General features: G+C 36.0%; 3 protein-coding genes across 4 annotated transcripts; 2 read left to right on the top strand and 1 right to left on the bottom strand.

Moving 5' to 3' along the window:
* The first annotated feature begins 546 nt into the window (after window positions 1-546).
* On the top strand, window positions 547-3,044 carry Alg-2 (Apoptosis-linked gene-2). 2 transcript variants are annotated; one of them, XM_089703905.1, is made up of 6 exons: window positions 547-722; window positions 950-1,011; window positions 1,116-1,222; window positions 1,496-1,764; window positions 1,873-1,968; window positions 2,317-3,044. In XM_089703905.1, exons 2-6 carry the CDS (start codon window positions 956-958, stop codon window positions 2,326-2,328), a joined length of 540 nt encoding a protein of 179 aa, XP_089560031.1. In that variant the 5' UTR covers window positions 547-722; window positions 950-955; the 3' UTR covers window positions 2,329-3,044. The 2 variants fall into 2 exon arrangements, with proteins under 2 accessions (XP_089560031.1, XP_089560032.1); XM_089703906.1 differs by lacking the exon at window positions 2,317-3,044 and having other exon boundaries at window positions 548-722; window positions 1,873-2,126.
* A 560-nt stretch (window positions 3,045-3,604) lies between these two features.
* On the bottom strand, window positions 3,605-5,959 carry wol (Dolichyl-phosphate beta-glucosyltransferase wollknaeuel). Its single transcript, XM_089704221.1, has 6 exons — window positions 5,571-5,959; window positions 5,249-5,423; window positions 4,926-5,134; window positions 4,497-4,711; window positions 4,096-4,233; window positions 3,605-3,862 (listed from the first exon to the last, which is right to left on the bottom strand). The coding sequence occupies exons 1-6, from the start codon at window positions 5,637-5,639 to the stop codon at window positions 3,673-3,675; spliced, it is 996 nt and encodes a 331-aa protein (XP_089560347.1). The 5' UTR covers window positions 5,640-5,959; the 3' UTR covers window positions 3,605-3,672.
* A 121-nt stretch (window positions 5,960-6,080) lies between these two features.
* Window positions 6,081-20,154, top strand: arr (low-density lipoprotein receptor-related protein 6). Its single transcript, XM_089704396.1, has 24 exons — window positions 6,081-6,383; window positions 6,460-6,686; window positions 6,854-7,044; window positions 7,309-7,599; window positions 7,824-8,008; window positions 8,739-8,968; window positions 9,167-9,337; window positions 9,613-9,846; window positions 10,109-10,250; window positions 10,381-10,545; window positions 11,055-11,199; window positions 11,367-11,494; window positions 11,754-11,907; window positions 12,075-12,349; window positions 12,616-12,849; window positions 13,045-13,183; window positions 13,386-13,661; window positions 13,902-14,084; window positions 14,410-14,581; window positions 15,830-16,032; window positions 16,839-16,997; window positions 17,528-17,639; window positions 18,236-18,471; window positions 18,962-20,154. Exons 1-24 carry the CDS (start codon window positions 6,293-6,295, stop codon window positions 19,200-19,202), a joined length of 4,584 nt encoding a protein of 1,527 aa, XP_089560522.1. The 5' UTR covers window positions 6,081-6,292; the 3' UTR covers window positions 19,203-20,154.
* Window positions 20,155-20,873: the final 719 nt, after the last annotated feature.

Raw genomic sequence — 20,873 nt, 5'->3', positions numbered from 1 at the left:
TTTTTATTTTCTGTTCATTATTAATAGTTAAACAAACTACACTTGTCTAGACGATCTTTAAAATTATTATTGGTAAATGGTAAAATAACATTTTTTTTATTCTTTAAAAGTTCTACACGCATCTATTGGCATTTGGCATTCCAGTGGCATTCCACTGATAGTGGCAAAGGCCAAAGCTCAGGCCAAAGAGTATAATGTATGATAATGGGTTAAACGTCATTTTGATGACACACGATTGAATGTGTTGTCGGTGCGGATAAGTTACTTCCATAATTATAATAATTTTACTCATACCATTTTTATAACTCACATTGTTTATATAAATTAATAACAGCGCAACAGCAACTTCATTGGTCACAGAATAAATTAATCAAGGAAAACTAAGTAAATTTGCCTCAACATTAAAACATCAGCTTAACGGGCCGTTCCTAAATTCCCTGAATAATGGGAGATTTTTCGAAAACCTTGTTTCATACATATGCCAGTGCCTCATTACTATCTGTGCCTGTCGTTCTATCTATATGTCAAATGTAATGTCATAAATCAGCATCGACATCTCGATCGACATTGTGTCACTATATGCGTAAATTTCACAAATCACAATTTTATTTCAACTTTCAAGTTTGTGGAATAACCCTTGAATTGAAACAACAAGAACAAGTCAACAAGTCAAAGAATACTGGAAGTTGGAACTTTATTTGTTGCGAAAAGGACGTAAGAAGGTACTGTTGTCGATATGATTTTCGATAGTGATTTTCCTTTTCCTTTAATTATTTTAATAATCTCCTTTTCTTCATAAACAATTGTTATAATCAAATATTTGTTTTAATCTTCGTTCTTACATAGTATATTGGTTAAAAATTAATTTACACATGAGGTGTCGAAAAACGGTGTTACGGAAAATTGTTTCTTTAATGTTGTTTACAATTGAATTATCTTTAACTTGCAGGTAACAATGTCATTCCAATCTCCAATGCCAAGTAGAGAATTCTTATGGGACATTTTTAGAAGGTAAGACTATGAAAAATTAACATAGTTTCATAAAAAACTACAGTTATTATTTTCATACTTCATAACAGCAATACACTTTAATAATGATGTAATTTTTTTTTCAGGGTGGATAAAGACAGAAGTGGATACATTTCTGCTGATGAATTACAACAAGCTCTCTCTAATGGTACTTGGAATCCATTCAATCCAGAAACTGTCCGTCTAATGATAGGTTTGTAATTATGATTCATTGACCTAGATGATGTCACAATTTATGTGTGTATTTTTTTCTTAATTATTGTGATAACTAAATGATTACTTACTTTTAGTAATAAAAGACTTTAACAGATTTTAAATGCAATTAATTTATGATATTACAATTCCGACGTTTAGTACAAAAATTTCTACATATACTCACATAAAATTAAACACAAAAAATATTTATAAATGATGACTTTCGAAATTTTTATTAATTAAAATTTATGTGAACTTTTTTATTTTTTAGGAATGTTTGATAAACAAAACAGAGGTGTTATATCATTTGAAGATTTTGGAGCTCTGTGGAAGTATGTTAGCGACTGGCAGAATTGTTTCAGATCCTTTGACGGGGACAATTCTGGCAACATTGATAGGCAAGAGTTAAAGAATGCTCTGACTGCATTCGGATACAGACTCTCAGATGATGTTGTGAACATAATGGTGCAGAAGTTTGATAGATTTGGCCGTGGTACTATTCTCTTTGATGATTTCATTCAGTGCTGTGTTACCCTTTATGTAAGTATGCCTCATATATTTTTTGACTTGTATTTTTTTGAGACTGGATATTTATTGAATCCTTGTATAATTTTGAACCCTTAATCACAAAATTATTTACAATTTCAGACATTAACATCAGCATTCCGGCAATTTGATACAGACCAAGATGGAGTTATAACAATACATTATGAGCAATTTCTTAAAATGGTGTTTGGCTTGAAGGTATAAAGAAAAATTCATAATGAAAACTTAATTGTTAGAACTGAGCTGTTATATACTATGAAACAAAAAACAAATTTATACTATTCAATGTAAACAATACTTTATAGAAGTATACACAAAAAATATTATTATTAAGAATTAAGAATTTATAATATAATCTAAACAAATAAAAGTAAAATCTCAAGGAATTTAGAGATGCTTATGTGTATATAATATGGTGTTATTCATTGGTACTTTTTTAATGTTTGCAAGTTAGAAGGGTATTATTTTTTATATGCTGTGGAAAGAAAATAATAAGTTTTGTAAATTAACCACCTAAATTAATTTGTACATGTCTCTTCCGTCCAGTGTTGGCCGTAAAACTTCGGGGTTGTCAAGCTCAATAATCACCAGTGAGGTTTGAGTCAAATTTTATTTTTGAACAAATAAATTATGTTGGATATTTATCTTGGCAACGTCATATTTTTTTACATCTAAAACTTAATTCACTTATTGAATTAGCATAAATGTGCATGCATCTTGTAACAGAAAATTGTATCTTCAAAAAATAAAAATTCTAATTGCTTTTTCTATAAATGTAGACACAGTATCATCTTACATCTATTATTAAAGTGCATGCTATTTTATTATATCCATTCCATCCAATATTCCAATATTTTCCAATAATCATTAGTTCCTACCAACCCACCCAACTCCAAGTGCCTGTAATCAGTTGAAGATGCAATTTTATTTAAAATTTGATCTTTGTCTGTTTCTTGTAGCTTTACAATTAATTTAGTTTTAAGTAAAACTAATCTAAAATTCACAATTTGAATTGTAAGTCTTAGATTACCTTTGTAAACAAAGTGAATTTCCCTAAATCTATCTATTGGCCAAATATAATTGTTGTGCTCAAAGTACCTTGTGAGTTCAAAGTTTTAAATTATATTTTGCATTTAATGTTATTGTAAAGTAGTAAACATTATTGCCTCGTTTCATTATCTGTGTCTTTCAGCATAAATTTTTATACATTTCTATTTGTAACTTGAAATATATTTTTATGTATGTTATAATAAAGATAAAAATAAATGTCTATGATAAAACTTTGTTTTTTATTAACCTGCAATCAGAATCTTATTATTTATTCATCTTTTGAAGATCTCTAATCAAGTACAGCACTCTTGTAATTTCTAATCTTGTGTGACTGAAACTGGAAACTGAGTACAAGTGTGACTTGTCACTTGATAGCTGTAGAATGTACATTTGGTATTTAGGTTACACAAAGGTGTAGAATCTTGAATCAACACTTATAGAATTTCAAAGCCTAATGAGAACAAAAATTGCACTATCGGTAATTCCATATAATAATTATTTGTAAAGGCTCTTTCATATTTAGTTCAAAGAAAGAATAGATATAAATCTCGTCAAGTAACTTGTATGCTAAAATATGTGACCCAAATTACACCTACACCAATATTACACCTGTGTAAACAATCCATATGTCCAAATTTCCGCATTTCCGCCATGACTGCTGTTCGCGATAAACTCAAACTACTATTACAGTTTTCATTCTGTTTTCACGAAATCGCGGCCGGTAGCAGGTAGTAGAATATTAGCGAGAGATATGACAAATGAATGCCAAATCAGAAACAAAATTAAGCAATACAATTTATTAAAATATAGTTAAGTATATAGCTTACATGGTTAAGATATATTGTGCTTAAATTATACATTTTTAATCTTCCAAGCTCCAATTGTGTACTTGAGCCAAATGAGAGCCAAGTCAACACCCATTTGTATCCAGGACAATACTGGTGTAACCTTGGAGCCTTCAATTTCAGTCCATCTTACTGGAATTTCAACAATTGGAATGTTCAACTTTTGTGCTATGTAGAGTAATTCTACATCAAATGCCCTGTAAAACATTGACAATTTATTTATCTTATCAAGCTAGTCTAGCCTAGTAAAAGAGTTAAAATTCCATTGGTTAATCTCAATGTTTAGAATGCTTAACTATGTAGGTAGGGTACATAATTTTTGATTATCTATTTAATATTCAGATAAGATAACATTAGATTAGAAATATTGAATTTTATTTAAACTTTGTATATAAGGTTAAATTCAACATATAGAATAAAAAATTAATACCATCTGTTCACATGAAGACTTTCAAAGCAAGTTCTAGCTGCTTTCCTTGTAAATAGTTTGAATCCACACTGAGTGTCTCTAACACCTTTCACTGTGAACAACCACACTAGAAAATGGAAGCCATACATGAGGATATTCCTGCAAATAAGAAAAAAATATAGGTTAATAAATGTATGGGCCTAATGTAAATGACCTCTTTTGTAGTGATTAGTATTGTTTAGTATTTGAATACTGGAAAGGAGACTAATTATTGGCTAAAATAACATTAATAAAATAAGGTTTTGTTTCCTTCATTACCTTATTAAAATATATTAACATTAATCATGTAAAATAATATGCTATACTACCTATTAGTTTATTATTTTAAATGAAATATGTACATTGCAAAAATTGTTACTTACCTAAATATATTTCTTTTAGCTAATGACTCTTTCTCTAAATGCGCCCTGGAGCCAATGACAATAGCTTTGCCGATACTGACATACTCTGGTTGTGTGAGCGGATCACACTTACTTATCTCTTTAAGAGCCGTCTCAAGTTTTGTTATATCTTCAAATTTAGATGCGCCATCTGCATCCGCAAATAATATTGTTGCACCTCTACAGCTAAATATTCCCTAAAATTGTAATATTTGTGTATTTCTATTAACTTAAAAGTTTTGGTAATTTATGTTAGAGCAGGAGATAGGAATTCTTTTAATTTGTTTGAACACTAATGTATTAAAAATGCTTAAGTTTAGGCACTAAGCATTAGTTTTCATCAATGCTCCTATGTTTTATATAACATTATTTTTTCTGCATATAATATTTAAGTAGGCATATTAAACTTACCAATTTCACTGCACCACCTTTTCCTCTATTCTTGACCAGTTCCAAGCATCTTATCTTGTCACAGCCATATTTCTCAACATATTCTTGAGCCACATTAACAGTCTTGTCTTTACTCCCATCACTCACAACTATTATTTCATATTTATACCCAGGTTGATTTTGTCTTCTGGTTTCTAAGAACTCAAATGCCTCTTCAAGCATGGGTGGTACTGTAATAACATACATATAAATTAATATACATATAATAAAATTACAGGTATCTCTACTATTTCTAAATTTATAACTATGCTTAAAGTATTGTTATCCAATACAAAGCATCTTACATCTTTCTTCTTCATTGTAAGCAGGAACGATTACACTCAAATGTACTTCAGATGGATCTTCTAGTGTTGGAAACTTATTTTTGGATTTAGTTCTGGGGTCTTTGTAAGTCTCCTCTTCCTTGAATCGTTCAACAATAGGATATGGTTCTGTGAAATTTAGTAGTAGTGTAACTAGCTGTAAATTTGAAAAATATCATTTAATTTGAAGAATGTCGTCAATTAAATCATTATTATTTGATATGGAATTAAGTAACTGACGTGTCATTATTAAAATATGATTCCGTAAACACAAAACAGTAGTGTAAATATAAATTTAACTTACTCCAGCAAATCCGGCGACCACAATTATGGCCCCATACATGCAGAAATCATACAACGCAGATAACTCCATGGCTTTACATTAACACTAAAGTAGAATATTTGTTACTTCGGTTATTATCTACGAAATCATGATTTTTGCCGACGTACATCAACTAAGTTATTTTTATAATTTTATATTTTTTATCTTATGGCAAACCTATATGATTATGAATACTGATAGAATATAATAAAATAAATTAATAAATACATTGAATGCCGTATGTTTATTTTAAAATAAGTAAAAACTAAAAAGTATGCAGCCGCAAAATTGTTCTCTGTTGACAAAAATATGGACAAGATGAGTGTAGAAAAGATTTGTCAAAATTGACATTTGAAAAAAATAACGATGACGTGTAGCCACAGCGTGTAGCATACAAATTAAATAAAGAATAAATTATTGTTTGTGGTTTCACTCTCTTGGTTCGTCATATTTTATAATCTGTACCAAGTGTTATATGCTGTGGCTTTCCTCTGTAATTCATAGCTTCTCTTTGTTGATCTTTCAATTCATTCGAGTGCATTGAAATTTTTAATAAAATTGTTTGTTTACTAAAACTATTCAATTAAATAACTTACCATACAAATGATCGTTTTAACAATTTATCACTTTCCGTTAGTGCCTTAGTTTCTATGATAGATTAAGCTCATGAAGAATACTGTAACGCGACGTGTTTGGTTTTCATTATGACAAAACGCCGAAGAATTGTTCAAGCTGACAAAATAATACAAAATTTTATACATGTCTTCACTTTATTGATGTTTTTGCAGTTAAAAGGTATGTGCATCCTTATTTTCGTCTTTAGACCTTGTACCTTCATATAAGTGACATTTATGATAATTTTTTTTACTAGGATACTACTCTTCTGCAACTAATCCTGTATTATTATATTCAACCGCTGCTGATATAAGAGTGGGAAATGTGTCTAGATTGAGCAAAGCCAATCCTATCATAAAAGGTTTAGAGCAGGGATCAGCTGTTGATTTCTTGCATAGAAAAGACCTCATATGTTGGTCAGATCAGACTGCGGAATTGATACAATGTATGCAATACAACGAGACTTATTACGCTGGAGAAAAGGTAACGATTATTACAACAATTTTAATGACAACATAACTTGTAGTCTTAGTTATTTTATGTTCTGTATCTGTATTAGTTGATACATTTTCTATGGTTGTAGTGTTTGTTTTTATTCTTGAAAAACTATGTATTTTTATCTTCTATTCTATTTCTTAATATATTTGCAGAAGCGTATAGTGTCAGAGGGTTTAATCACCCCCACGGGTATTGCAATAGATTGGTATACAAATAAGTTATATTGGACTGACGGAGAAACTAATAGAATAGAAGTAATAAGTATTGATGACAAGTATAGAAAGGTATTGTTTTGGTCAGAGGTGGACTTGGCAGTAGCTATTGCTGTTGTTCCTAAAGCTGGGTAAGTTTAAATACATATATCATTAATAATTATTATAATAGATAGCAGATTCTATTTTCAATTTAATTCCTTAATATATTTACAGTATTAGTCCTTTAATTTATTATCTGTGGCAATGTCACTATCTTTTCATTACACTGTTGTCCATTCATCCTAAGAGACCTAAAGTATTATAATTCTTGACCTCTCTAATGTGTATGAAAGGTGACATTATATTTCCTATTTTTTGTGTGTTAAATTATATCTTTATAATTAATGTTTCAGATTAATGTTCTGGACAGATTGGGGTGAGATACCCAAAATAGAAAGGGCAGGGATGAATGGTGACCCTGCATCTCGTAAAGTTATTGTTAAAGATAATATATTCTGGCCAAATGGTATAACCATAGACTATAACAATAATCTAATATACTGGGTGGACTCTAAGCTGCAATTTGTTGATGTTATTGACTTTGAAGGAAGTAAAAGGAAGAGGATAGTGAAAACTGGTCTAAATTACCCATATGCATTGACTTTATTTAATGAAAAACTTTATTGGACTGACTGGAAAACATGGTATGTTTTTAGTATGACTATACATATTATATAATTGAACTGTAATAATAAACGTTTAATCAATATTTTAAATATAAAATGTTTAAAAATAGTTCCTGTTACCTAGTAAACATTTTAATGTAATGAAATAATGAGTCAATCACTTTATACTGTATTGAGAGTTCTGACACAATGTGAAAAACTGTTCATTTGTACAAATACATGAACAATACTTTTTAATACAGGGCCATATACACATGGGATATAAGTACAAGCGGACCTATAAAGGAATTGGTCAAAACAGACTCGGTGCCTGTTGATATCAAAGTATATGATGAGGGCAGGCAAATTGTGCCCAGTGATGACTATCCCTGCAAAGTTAATAACCAGGGATGTTCACATTTGTGCCTCTTAGCACCTAACCCACCAGGTATGAATGTTTTATTTAAATATTGTAGTTTAATGATCACATAGCTTAGTTGTCATTCATGTTAAGAACGAAATATTCAACAATATTTTACACCTGCATACCTGCATGTGATGAGCAGGGTGAATTATAGCTTAAACCTTCCTATAGTTTGTGATTAATTTAAAATGAACCAGATACACTTATTTTTAATGTTGTTTTTAATTTTCATGAATAATATAATGTAATAATGTTTCAGTTTTACCTGGTATATCTAAAGTTATTGAGAGACTTTTAAATAAAAGATTGTTAAACTACTTTGAAAAAAAAACTGTATAATCTCGAATTCACAGTACGGATTTAGACATGGGTTATCCACTGAGGATGCAGTTTTGGCTCTCACATCTTCAATCATAGACCATCTTGACCAAGGAAATAAATGTTTAACTGTCTTTCTGGACCTAAAAAAGACCCTCGACACCGTCTTTTTTCCCACTCTTGTTCACAAATTAGAGTGTATAGGCATTCGGGGAACACCTCTCAAATTGCTAATCAATCAATCAATCAATCAATCAATCAATCAATCAATCAATCAATCAATCAATCAATCAATCAATCAATCAATCAATCAATCATTCAATCAATCAATCAATCAATCAATCAATCAATCAATCAATCAATCAATCAATCAATCAATCAATCAATCAATCAATCAATCAATCAATCAATCAATCAATCAATCGTGTTGTTGCAGGTTATGTTTGTGCATGTCCTACTGGAGTAAAACTCAAAGATGGAAGCAATACAACATGCTACAATGGACCTCAATCCATGTTAATTGTAGCACAAAGATCCATTATTTCCAAAATATCACTAGACTCTCCTGATTTTACCCCATACACAATGCCTTTGAAAGATCTCAAAAGAGCTATCACTGTTGATTTTGATCCAAAAACAGAATATATTTATTGGACTGATAGTTTGGTAAGGAAGTTTCGTATATACAATTAATTATTGATGATAATTTCAAATGTTATTTTTCATACATTTAAAATTTAAATATTAAAGACTTTTCTTTTTCTTATTCAGTATAAGAACTTTACTTAAATGTGTGAATATCTTGTTTAATTGTAAAACTATGTAGAGATAATTTTTGTATTAATTTTTTTTTCAATTTTCTAGTCAAAAACAATATCAAGAGCCCGTTTGGATGGTAGTGAGCAATCTGTAGTGATACACAGCAGTGGAGTGCCAGATAGCATTGCAATCGACCCTTTAGCAAGAAACATTTATTGGACTGATCCTGTTTCTGATACCATTACTGTAGCGAGACTTGATGGTAGTGCAAAAAAGGTATATTAATTTATTTTTTGGAAACTTTCTATATTGATATTTATAATATTTATTCATTAAAAAAAGTTGGATAAAAGAGGTATAAAATAATCATATTCATAAAAATAGTTTTTTATCATGTTATATTGCATTGTTTGTTAAAAATGTGAATTAAATACAAATGATTATACAGATATGTGTATTTTTAACTGGATAACATCTTCTTATGTATCTTATTGATTTGTATTTTGTCTAGTACATCGAACTACAAATGATTTTATTTCTTTTCTTCTTAGGTGATAATTCATGACGAACTTTACAATCCTCGGGCTATTGCATTACATCCGACCGCCGGCTGGATGTTTTGGTCTGACTGGAACGAAAAGAAACCTAAAATTGAGAGAGCCAACTTAGACGGCACAGGCAGAGTGCTTCTTATATCGGAGAAATTAACCTGGCCCAATGGGATAGCACTTGATACAAAGAACAATAAACTATACTGGGGTGATGCAAGGACACACAAGATTGAGGTGAGTACCTACTGTTAGAATTTCATGTGTTATAATATTATGTAATATAGTAGGCCGATCGAATTTGTTGAGTGCAACAGATGCTCAGGCATTTTAAATTCCTGTTATATGTACAAGAAAGTGTCATAAATAAATAAATAAATGCTATTTATAACTCAATTTAAACGAAATGTAAGGGGAACATGAAAAAAAAAAGCCAGAAAATACTTTCTGATAGAAATATAATACATAATTGTTGTTAACACTTTTGGACGATTCTTAGGTGTGTAACATGGACGGCACTGACAGGCGGGAACTGCATAATAGTGATATTTTACACATTTTTGGACTGACGCTGCTTGGACAACATCTATATTGGACTGATATGCAAAGACGTACAATGGACCGGATTAATAAGGACACAGGTAAAGTAAATAAAAATCAGTTATAAAATTAAATATGCAAACACTTAAATAGTCCTTACTAATTACTAATAAAAAATAAAAATGTGAGACATGAAAAAGCCTGACAAAATATATATATTTTTTTTCACAGGATCCGAACGTCAACCTGTGGTAGAGCAAATGGCTAACATGATGGGCGTGAAAGCTTTCCGATTAGGTGACCCACTGGGGTGGAATAAATGTGCGGACAATAATGGCGGATGCTCACATTTCTGCTTTAACAGGCCACAGGATTATGTGTGTAGCTGTCCTTTGGGTGAGTGTTTTAATTAAATATTTGTTAGTAGCTCAATTGGTGCAATTAATTTCAATTTAAATGCTTCTTCTCCGTTCTAAAAATGAATAAATAAATTTGAAAAAATATTGTAATATTTTGTTTATTCTTATTATTATTTTAAAAAAATATTGAGAGCAGTGGTGGCTCAGTGGTGAGACCTCAGACTTCGAATCGATAAGTCCGGGGTTCGAGACCGGGCGAGCGCGCAGGAAATAAATTGATTTTTCAATTTATCTGCGCATGTTGTAACATCACCACTGCTCGAACGGTGAAGGAAAACATCGTGAGGAAACCGACATGTCGAAGAATCAAAAGTTCGACGATATGTGTCATCCGCCAACCCGCACTTGGCCAGCGTGGTGGATTATGGCCTGTACCCTCATAGGAGGCCCGTGTCCCAGCAGTGGGAACATATATGGGCTGATGATGATGATGATGATGATGATTATTATTTTTATTCCTTTTACTAAACACAATACATATTTCAGGTCTTGAACTAGGCAGTGACAGAAAAAATTGTATTGAACCTGAAGCTTTCCTTGTATACAGTCGGAAAAATATTATCGGGCTGATAAGTGTTGAGAATGAGAATAATGATGCAGTGTTACCCATTAAAGAGCTGAAGGAAGTCAGGTTTGTATTCTTTTTAGAGTAATTATTTATTATAGCTCAAGCTATAAGCAATTATTTATTATAGCTCAAGCTATAATAAATAATTGCTCTACGGTCTACCGTAACCGCTGTACCGCGCGTGTAAAGTTTATTTGTGATGTATAAAACCTCGTAATATTATTTTATAGTGCATTAGCAGTCCATGTCTCTGGATCTAAGCTGTACTGGTCTGACAGTAAGACAAAGACGATCAATCGCTGTTCCATAAACGGATCTAATATGGAGAAGATTTTAGAATGGATGGGCTTAGTTGAAGGTCAGTTTTAAAATGTTGTTTTATTATTTGTGTGCAAAACTATTAAATATTTTTTAAGTGTGCTCTTAAACTACATAACATAAAGGTTGTATTTTTAGAAATCAGCTCTTCTACATTTTGCGCTATTACTAACCAAAATATAAATTAATCTTATAGTTCTTTGTGCAATATAAACAGAGTGTAATAAAGGTAGTTAAAAAAATTATATAAAAATATAGTAAAGCTTATTAACAGTTGAAATTTATTATTTTCTGTTCAGGCCTAGCTATTGATTGGTCAGGACAAAATATATACTGGACGGACACGGCCGCTCAGAGGATAGAAGTTTCGAGACTAGATGGTTCCAGCAGGCGTACTCTCATTTGGCAAGGTCTAAAGAAACCCAAAAGTATTGTGTTAGATCCAAGAAAAGGGTGAGTGCATTCTGTAAAATAGTTATTTTTCTGTGTCATTTTTACCAGATTTCACATATTTTTTGGACATTTAGTGTGGACTGGAATGTCTATACATTATAAATTATTATGTTGCAACTATATCTCGACAAATTGTTAAAATTAATATTGATTAAATTTAATTTCAGTTATATGTACTGGTCAGAGCTCGGTTCGAAAACAATAAAACGAGCGTCTATGGACGGTTCTTCCCCGACCGTGCTCATAGAGCAAGTAGGCCGCGTGCACGCTCTAGCCATAGACATTGAAAAGCGCGCCATCTACTGGGCGGCGCTAGACCCACCGACCATAGAGTATGCATTCTTAAATGGTACTGGGAGAAAAGTGCTGGCTGATAATATATCTATGCCTTATGCACTTGCATTGTATAGTGACAGAGTGTTCTGGGGTGATTGGAATACTGGTAAGTTTATCGGTAACACACTTAAATATTAATAAAGAATGTAACAACATGCTATAATTCTTTTACGTTATGTTAATTACATTTCATTATAATAAATAAGAAGGTTACATATATTAATTCACGTTTTTGAATGTGTATCTTTTTTGAAGTGTAATACTTACCATATACCTATGTGCATCTCATAAAAATTTTAAACCTCATTATAATTTCATTTAAATGTTCTGTGTGTCTGTGTCATATTAACAAATAAATAATTTCTTGTTTAGGCCTCATAGAAGTCGCGAAGAAAGTAGATGGTTCAAATCGCAAAACGATACACACGCAACTGGACTATATATCAGACCTCAAAGTGTACCATAGAGCTCGGGATTCTCTCCCAAACCAGTGTGGGGTGGATAATGGGGGTTGTTCGCATTTGTGCTTGCCGCTACCCAACAATGACTATAGATGTGCCTGTCCCGCGCATTATCGACTCAATCGGGATAATATTTCGTGTTCTGGTTAGTTGTTTTTCATACATTTAGTTTTTTATTATTTTCATCAATATTTTTTGTATTAGACTGGATACAAGCTCTAAAATCAAACATAAAAAAAAGATTATGAATAATTGATGACCTTCTGTCGTTCTGAGAACAATGGTTTAAAATTTTTCTATCTATTATGTATTGTGTTAATAAAAATCGATTATTTTGCAGAACCGGAAGAGTTTCTTCTATTTGCTCAGAAGAATGCAGTTGGTCGAATTTTAGTCGCGAACGGCGAGTGTAACGATGCCTTTATACCTCTTACTGGCCTTAAGAGTGTCAAAGCGATTGAGTATGATCCTGTAGATAGGTAATATAAATTATAATAATTTCACAGTTGTTAAGAATTTCACAAAAATTATTCGTTCTATAATAGTTTGTTCTTGTTCACCTATATATCCATTGCCATTATAGTAATGAAGACATTTAAGTTTGGTAACATTATTGTTCAATGTATGTATTTGTTAATGTGTGCAAGTACGAAAAAAATATTATGATATATAAATTTTTAGATATTTATATTGGATGGACGATGAAAGCCACTCAATACGCCGCGTACCCATCTCCTATTCGACCACATCCGCTGTCACTGACTCTTCTGTCGTCATTTCCGGCCTTTCAAGACCATTCCACATGGTCTTAGATGTTCTAGGAAGAGCACTGTATTGGACCTGTTTAGACACGGAGTCAATTAATGCGACTTCGATAGAGAATAATGCTACTACTGGTACCATAGTGAGGGGAGAGAAAATGATGCCGAGGCACTTGGCGTTTCATCAGACAAAGAGGTTTGTTTAAATCGTTTATAAAAAAAATCTGAATGCATGGACATAGTTAGTGCAATCTTTTTCCAAAATTCCTTTCAAATGTTTAAACTACGTTTATGTAAATTCAATGCAATCCTTTAAGCATATTTTAAAATTTTACTTTTGCATTTATTGTATTTAAATGAATATAATTTAATTTGAAATAATAAAAGTTTTGAACGTTTGGAATTTTTCTCGTTAAAACTTAATAATATTTCGCAGGTTACTAGTATGGAGCGACGCAGGACTAGGCGCAATAATGCGGTCGAGCGTGGACGGCACCGCGCAAATAGAGCTCGCGCGAGTCACCAACGTGACGGCGCTCACGCTCGACCAGACCACGGGCACGGTGTACTGGGCGGTGGCGCGACAGATACATGCGGTAGATCTTGATACGAGTAACAGGTTCGTGTTTGGACAGGAAATTAAGGGTGTAAAGTGAAGTGATATGGATTTTTGCGGATTTATCTTCTGGTTTTGTTTTCCGGATTTATCTTGGCTTCAATTTTTGAAGTAAAACTTCTTTAGGCGCGTTGAGAGTAAAATTTCAAGGTCGCGTCATGGCAATACCGTCACAAAAAAGTTTCACTTCTGACACGTGTGCACACGCTCTTTTTCGTATTATGATATTTGCGGATTTATCTTTCTGGTTTTGGTTTTTGGCTAACTATTATAAGTAAAAGTTTTAATGAAAAGGAAAATTTTTATATTTTGAAATGCATATTTCCAGGCGCATAGTATGGCAAGGCGGCTGGGTGGGCTCGCTGGCGGCGTACAGCGGCGCGCTGTACCTGGGCGGCGGCGAGCGGGCTCCGATGCGGCTGCCGCTGCACCGCCGCGACGCGCCCGCCGCGCCCGTGCAGCACCTCGCGCGCCTGCTGGCCGCGCTCGCCGTGCTGCGGGTGAGCGTGTAGTGTAGTGTGGGAGGGGGTGGGCTCGCTGGCACGTACAGCGGCGCGCTGTACCTGGGCGGCGGCGAGCGGGCTCCGATGCGGCTGCCGCTGCACCGCCGCGACGCGCCCGCCGCGCCCGTGCAGCACCTCGCGCGCCTGCTGGCCGCGCTCGCCGTGCTGCGGGTGAGCGTGTAGTGTAGTGTGGGAGGGGGTGGGCTCGCTGGCACGTACAGCGGCGCGCTGTACCTGGGCGGCGGCGAGCGGGCTCCGATGCGGCTGCCGCTGCACCGCCGCGACGCGCCCGCCGCGCCCGTGCAGCACCTCGCGCGCCTGCTGGCCGCGCTCGCCGTGCTGCGGGTGAGCGTGTAGTGTAGTGTGGGAGGGGGTGGGCTCGCTGGCACGTACAGCGGCGCGCTGTACCTGGGCGGCGGCGAGCGGGCTCCGATGCGGCTGCCGCTGCACCGCCGCGACGCGCCCGCCGCGCCCGTGCAGCACCTCGCGCGCCTGCTGGCCGCGCTCGCCGTGCTGCGGGTGAGCGTGTAGTGTAGTGTGGGAGGGGGTGGGCTCGCTGGCACGTACAGCGGCGCGCTGTACCTGGGCGGCGGCGAGCGGGCTCCGATGCGGCTGCCGCTGCACCGCCGCGACGCGCCCGCCGCGCCCGTGCAGCACCTCGCGCGCCTGCTGGCCGCGCTCGCCGTGCTGCGGGTGAGCGTGTAGTGTAGTGTGGGAGGGGGTGGGCTCGCTGGCACGTACAGCGGCGCGCTGTACCTGGGCGGCGGCGAGCGGGCTCCGATGCGGCTGCCGCTGCACCGCCGCGACGCGCCCGCCGCGCCCGTGCAGCACCTCGCGCGCCTGCTGGCCGCGCTCGCCGTGCTGCGGGTGAGCGTGTAGTGTAGTGTGGGAGGGGGTTTATTTATTTATGCTTTATTACTCAAGATACATTACAAATTGAGACATAATCTAGGATATATATTGTAACAATCAGCGTCCTTATCGCTAAATCGCGTTGTAATTGTAATGTGTAATTTTTTTCCAGGGTTGTATCTGGGCGGTACAGATAATATTACATACAACTAGCTTTTCGTCTACGGCTACGCTCGCGTGCATTGCACGTTAACATCACACCTGTTCCACATAAATATTGACATTCCTTGTTATATTACGATTTTTTTTTGGTGACAAAATACACGCGAAGTAACCTAGTAGTCTTTCCCATGGATTTTTTTTCATGATAATGTTTTTTTTGTATGTTTATAGGTGTCCCGCGAGCACCCATGCTTCGGCGGTGGCACGTGCGGTGCGGCGCCGGGCGCGTGCGGTGCGGGCGGCGCGTGCGGGTGCGGGCTGCGGTGCGCGCGCGCGCCCGCCGCGCTGCCGTGCGCGCCCGGACACCTGCTGTGCGCCGCGGACAGCGACGCACAGCAGGACGCGCATGCGCACTGCATACCGATGCATTGGAAGTTAGTTCAATATCGATATAGACTAGTCTAAGTTTACAATATTCATAATTGTCTTAGATAACAATATTTATAATTTAGGGCCGATTTTTCAATGCTTGGATAAAACTTATCCGTCCAATAAAGTATTACACGATAATATTAAAATGTCACGTAAACTGTCAAATACGGGCAATTAGAATACGTTTTTAAAATGGTAGTTTTATACATTATTCGACGAATAAGTTTTAGCCAAGGATTGAAAAATCAGCCCATAAGCATTACACATGATAAGTGTTTGTGCGAATGGTTTTTATTTATTTATTTGGTTCACAACTTGAAATTAACATAAATAATTTAAAATGAGATACATTCACTGTGTTATTTATTAAATTTATGAACAACATCTATACTAATATTATAAAGCTGAAGAGTTTGTTTGTTTGTTTGAACGCGCTAATCTCGGGAACTACTGGTCCGATTTGAAAAATTCTTTCGGTGTTAGATAGCCTATTTATCGAGGAAGGTTATAGGATATATATCATCACGCTACGACCAACAGGGGTGGAGCCACGGGGGTGAAACCGCGCGGAGCAGCTTGTAAACAATATTGTTGAATCAGAACATTTACTTCCATCAACCTATATCATTGTTTAAACTAAATTTCCATTTACTTATTTATTCCATTTATCAGTAACTTTCAATTCACGTCATAATTTATTTTTTAAAAGTTAAATTTGCGTATTTATTTCGCGATATACATACAGTTCACGTCTTTGTTTTCTAAAAAGTTGAGTTAAGCCAAATATTAATTACACGTGTGTCCCCAGATGCGACGGTCAAACGGACTGTCCGGACGGGTCGGACGAGCGGTCGTGCGACGCGTGCGGCGGCGGGCTGCGCTGCGCCGACGGGGCGTGCGCGCCCGCGCTCGGCGCGTGCAATACTGGCGCGTTCTGTCATGCTAAGCCGCTGCCTGATGCTTTTCGGTGAGTCAGGGTGTTTTTTTTCGTAACGAAACGGTAAAACGGGACCCTATTACTGAGACTTTGTTGTTTATTTGTCTGTCTGTTTCCAGCTTGTATCTCATAAACCGTTATATACTAATATTAATACTAAAAATTAAAAAATATATATATTATCGGGGGGTCGCCATAGTACGGAGCCCTTCGTGCGCGAGTCCGAATCGCACTTGGCCGGTTTTTTTATAGATATACATTTTGTGTACGAAGAGTTAGGATTTTGTTAAATCTGACTAGAGCGGTCGTGCGGTAGAAATGTGTTTATCGTGTAAAATGCATTGGACTTCTGTAACTGTTGAACGTAAACTGAAATGGACTTCTATCTGATGAGCTCCAAAACTCGCAAAATTTTTATTTGCATACATTGTCTGAAAAATCTTTGATTGAGCACAAATATTTTATGTACGTTTATTCTAAAATTTTCGATTAAATACATTTTTCGATTAAACGCATGAATGTTTATTTTTTAATGAAACTCTTTATGCAAATGTTTATAGATGTGACGATCGGCTATGTCTCGCTCCCCGTTTGCTGTGCGATGGACATCAGCATTGTGAAGACGGATCTGATGAAACGCCCTCCGCCTGTGGATACGTACAGAAAGATTCCGTAAGTATTCCTGGATTATTATTATTGCATTTTTTGCTCATACTGTTATAATACAAATACTGATTAAATAATTAATATTAAAAAAATTGTTAATAGCATAACGCTGTGTACATTTATTAAATACATATATCCCAATTCCACATCTACTGTTTTTGTTTTTAATTTTAATAAAAATGTATTGCTGATGTTTCTAATTGACGTGTATCAATTAAAGATGCAATAAAGCATTTGCTTCCTCTTCCTCTCACTTTATTTATTGTAGAAAAGCATATACGAAAAAAATGTCTAAGACTATTTTAAATTGTGAAGAATATTTAATGATAATACGTATGGTTCACAGCATATATAAAAAAAGACGGGTTGCACTCCGGGAGTGCCGGCAGAAGTGAAAACTTGATTATTAACGTTGAGCATGTTTGATATTTTGGAATGGTATCCGTCTTACGCTTTTTCGATCAGGTCACGTGTCCTGACGCGAGTTTAAGATTTTATACCCATTACAGAAAAAGTGCTCAACGTCGTTAAAAATTTTTCACTTCAAAAAAATTGTCAGAGGTTATCTCGAGTTGTGAACGAATTACTAATATTATTCACAGATGGTAACCGGCGGCTCCCGTTCCTGGCCCGCCGTAGCAGTGTGGTGTGCAGTGGCAGGCGCATGTGCAGCACTAGTGGGTGCATGTGCGGCACTACGTCGCTGTAGAGCGCAACCGGCCCGCCGCCCGCCAGCCCGCCCGCTAGTGATGAAACCACCACCCGATTATAATATGCCGAGGATAGATCCGTTGGATCCGATGACGCCGTTAGCGCCGCCTTCCCCGCCGCCGTCACAGTGAGTACTACACTGCTAACTGCACTTATACAATTATTGAAAGATATAATTCTAAAGTCTAATTTAAATTACTAAAAAATTGTGGCAGTAGTAGAATAAAATTAATTTCTTAAATACTAAACATTCATAAAAATTATTGATTGACTTCAAATGTCGTAAATTTGAGGGTTTGCATATTCTTGCGAATGTTTGCACGATTATAGCATGCTTTATTTTATGACATTATTTTGCACAATTTTGAAACAATTTTTTAAGCTATTGCATAGCTTCTATCGCGGGTCTTGAGCGCGCGGACCGAATCCAGAAATCGCGTAACGAAAAACCTCACGCTCCCCACTCCGACGGGCGCGGAGGTGTGGCTTGAAGGCATGCTACGCAATAGCTTTACCGCGGCAGTCCCCGAGTGCCACACGTCTTTTTTATAATTTATACCTAATATCGATGATTTTCAAATAAAATATGTCACTAGAAACAATATCTCCCGTTCCAGAGCGACGAACACAAACTCTCTCTCCGCGTCAGACAGCCTGTGCGGGCGCTACCCGCGGCCCACGGCCAACCCGCCGCCGAGCCCGGCCACGGCGAGCAGTGCGCGGCGCCGCCCGTACCGGCACTACCGCGCGAGCAACCGCCCGCCGCCGCCCACACCCGCTTCTACGGACGCGTGTGAATCGGAGCCCGAGCATGCTGCACGTGCGCCCCCGCCTTCACCCGCGCCGCTGCTATACTGACGCAATAACTATATGGACAACAAACACATGCGTTAAATAAAAAATAAAAAAATAATAAGTGCGCGCTCGCCCGCGCAGCTGATAAACGGACAGACAATGCAACCAAATATCGACAGTATGACACATCTAATAAATAAAAAATCGTAAATGATTGAGTACGCGCCGCTGCCCACGCCCACTTCCACGGATGCGTGCGAGTCTGAGCCGGAGCATGCCGCACGAGCACCCCGCCGTTGCTCTACTGATATAGTATATCACACGGAAGCTTAATACAACAATAACCAAACATAAATAAATAACCAATTACCAAAAATAAATAAATAAATAATAAATAATTATAAATAACACCACCAACATCAGTTCATAGTATTGTGAAATCGCTGCTGTACTGATGGCCTACTGACTTACGTAGCTAGTCGAGACGATAATAATATAACAATGAAAACACTAGCAAATACCAGATCATAGTATTTTGAAACTATAAAAAGTTGGATTATCAAAAATAAAAAACATCATAAATGTTTGAGTACGCGCTGCCCACACGCGACTGCTAAACTGACACGACGAGCATACGTTCACGGATTTGGTCAATAGATGGGTTAAGTTGGATGGTTCGTATAGTTTTAAAATGATAAAGAAGTAGCCAAGAGGTGGATTAGGTAAGATTTCGTATTGTTTTAAAACTATACAGAAAAAGGATGACTCGCGACCCTCTCTCTTTAGATGTTTGGAAAAAGTTAAATTTGATAATAATTCACATTATGGAGTGTTTATAATTTGACGACGTCGTATATAAACAATTTTCCTGCGACATAATATAAAGTATAGAGGAACAACTCTGCTTTAAACTTTATATAAATAAATAGAGAAGGGAGATGAAAAATAAGACGATTCACAAAGAAGATATATAAGAGAGACGATACTAAATACGGAACGGTGTCTCTCTAGATATACTTAAGGGGGGTTAGGCGGTCAGCAAAAATTCAGCTATTCGGGCCTGAGGTAAGTGATGAGGGGGTCCGCGTTTAGTATGGAATCAACGTGCTCGAAACTGAAAATCGTAAGCGCCATTCACATTTTTATCAAAAAGTGAATGAAAATATTTAGTATTTTCTAAATCTAAAACAGTCACGAAATCGAGAAGGTAAATACCTATGTATTTGTGATTTTATACGAATTATTATCGTAAAATACAGTTGTAATGAGAATTTATATGATATTTTAGAGGTAACTTCAGGATTTTTTTTTATCGAGCAAAATTTTTCCAATCGTGTTTTGGAAACAGTCATCCCATCACACATACGTTCTGTAATACATATTAGAAATTTCAGTGCGAAAAAACTTCAATATTTTCAATTATAGCTCATAGAAAACAGTCCATTTTTCCGTTTTCAACTACTAAGGGCCCTTAAAATACTTTTGCTAAATAATCAAGTTACACGAATTCCATTCAAGCAGCATTCTATTATTTGTGCAGCTAGTAGAATTTAGGAAACTTACATCTTTTATTTACCCGGTTTACCACAATCTTGACGCAAATTTAAGATTTTAAACCAGTGATTAAAAAAGCCATCAGAATTATCGACCTCACTCGATTTTTTGTAATTGTTTTAACAATTTTGAGTTATTCGTGCTACATGCTTAAAGATAAAACAAAATTACGATAAACAA

This window comes from Colias philodice, chromosome 15, assembly GCF_061535455.1.
Source record: "Colias philodice isolate Cphi_HAF_F1 chromosome 15, ilColPhil1 Martin Lab GWU primary, whole genome shotgun sequence".
NCBI lineage: Eukaryota > Metazoa > Arthropoda > Insecta > Lepidoptera > Pieridae > Colias > Colias philodice.
This window is presented reverse-complemented; position numbering and strand designations above follow the sequence as displayed.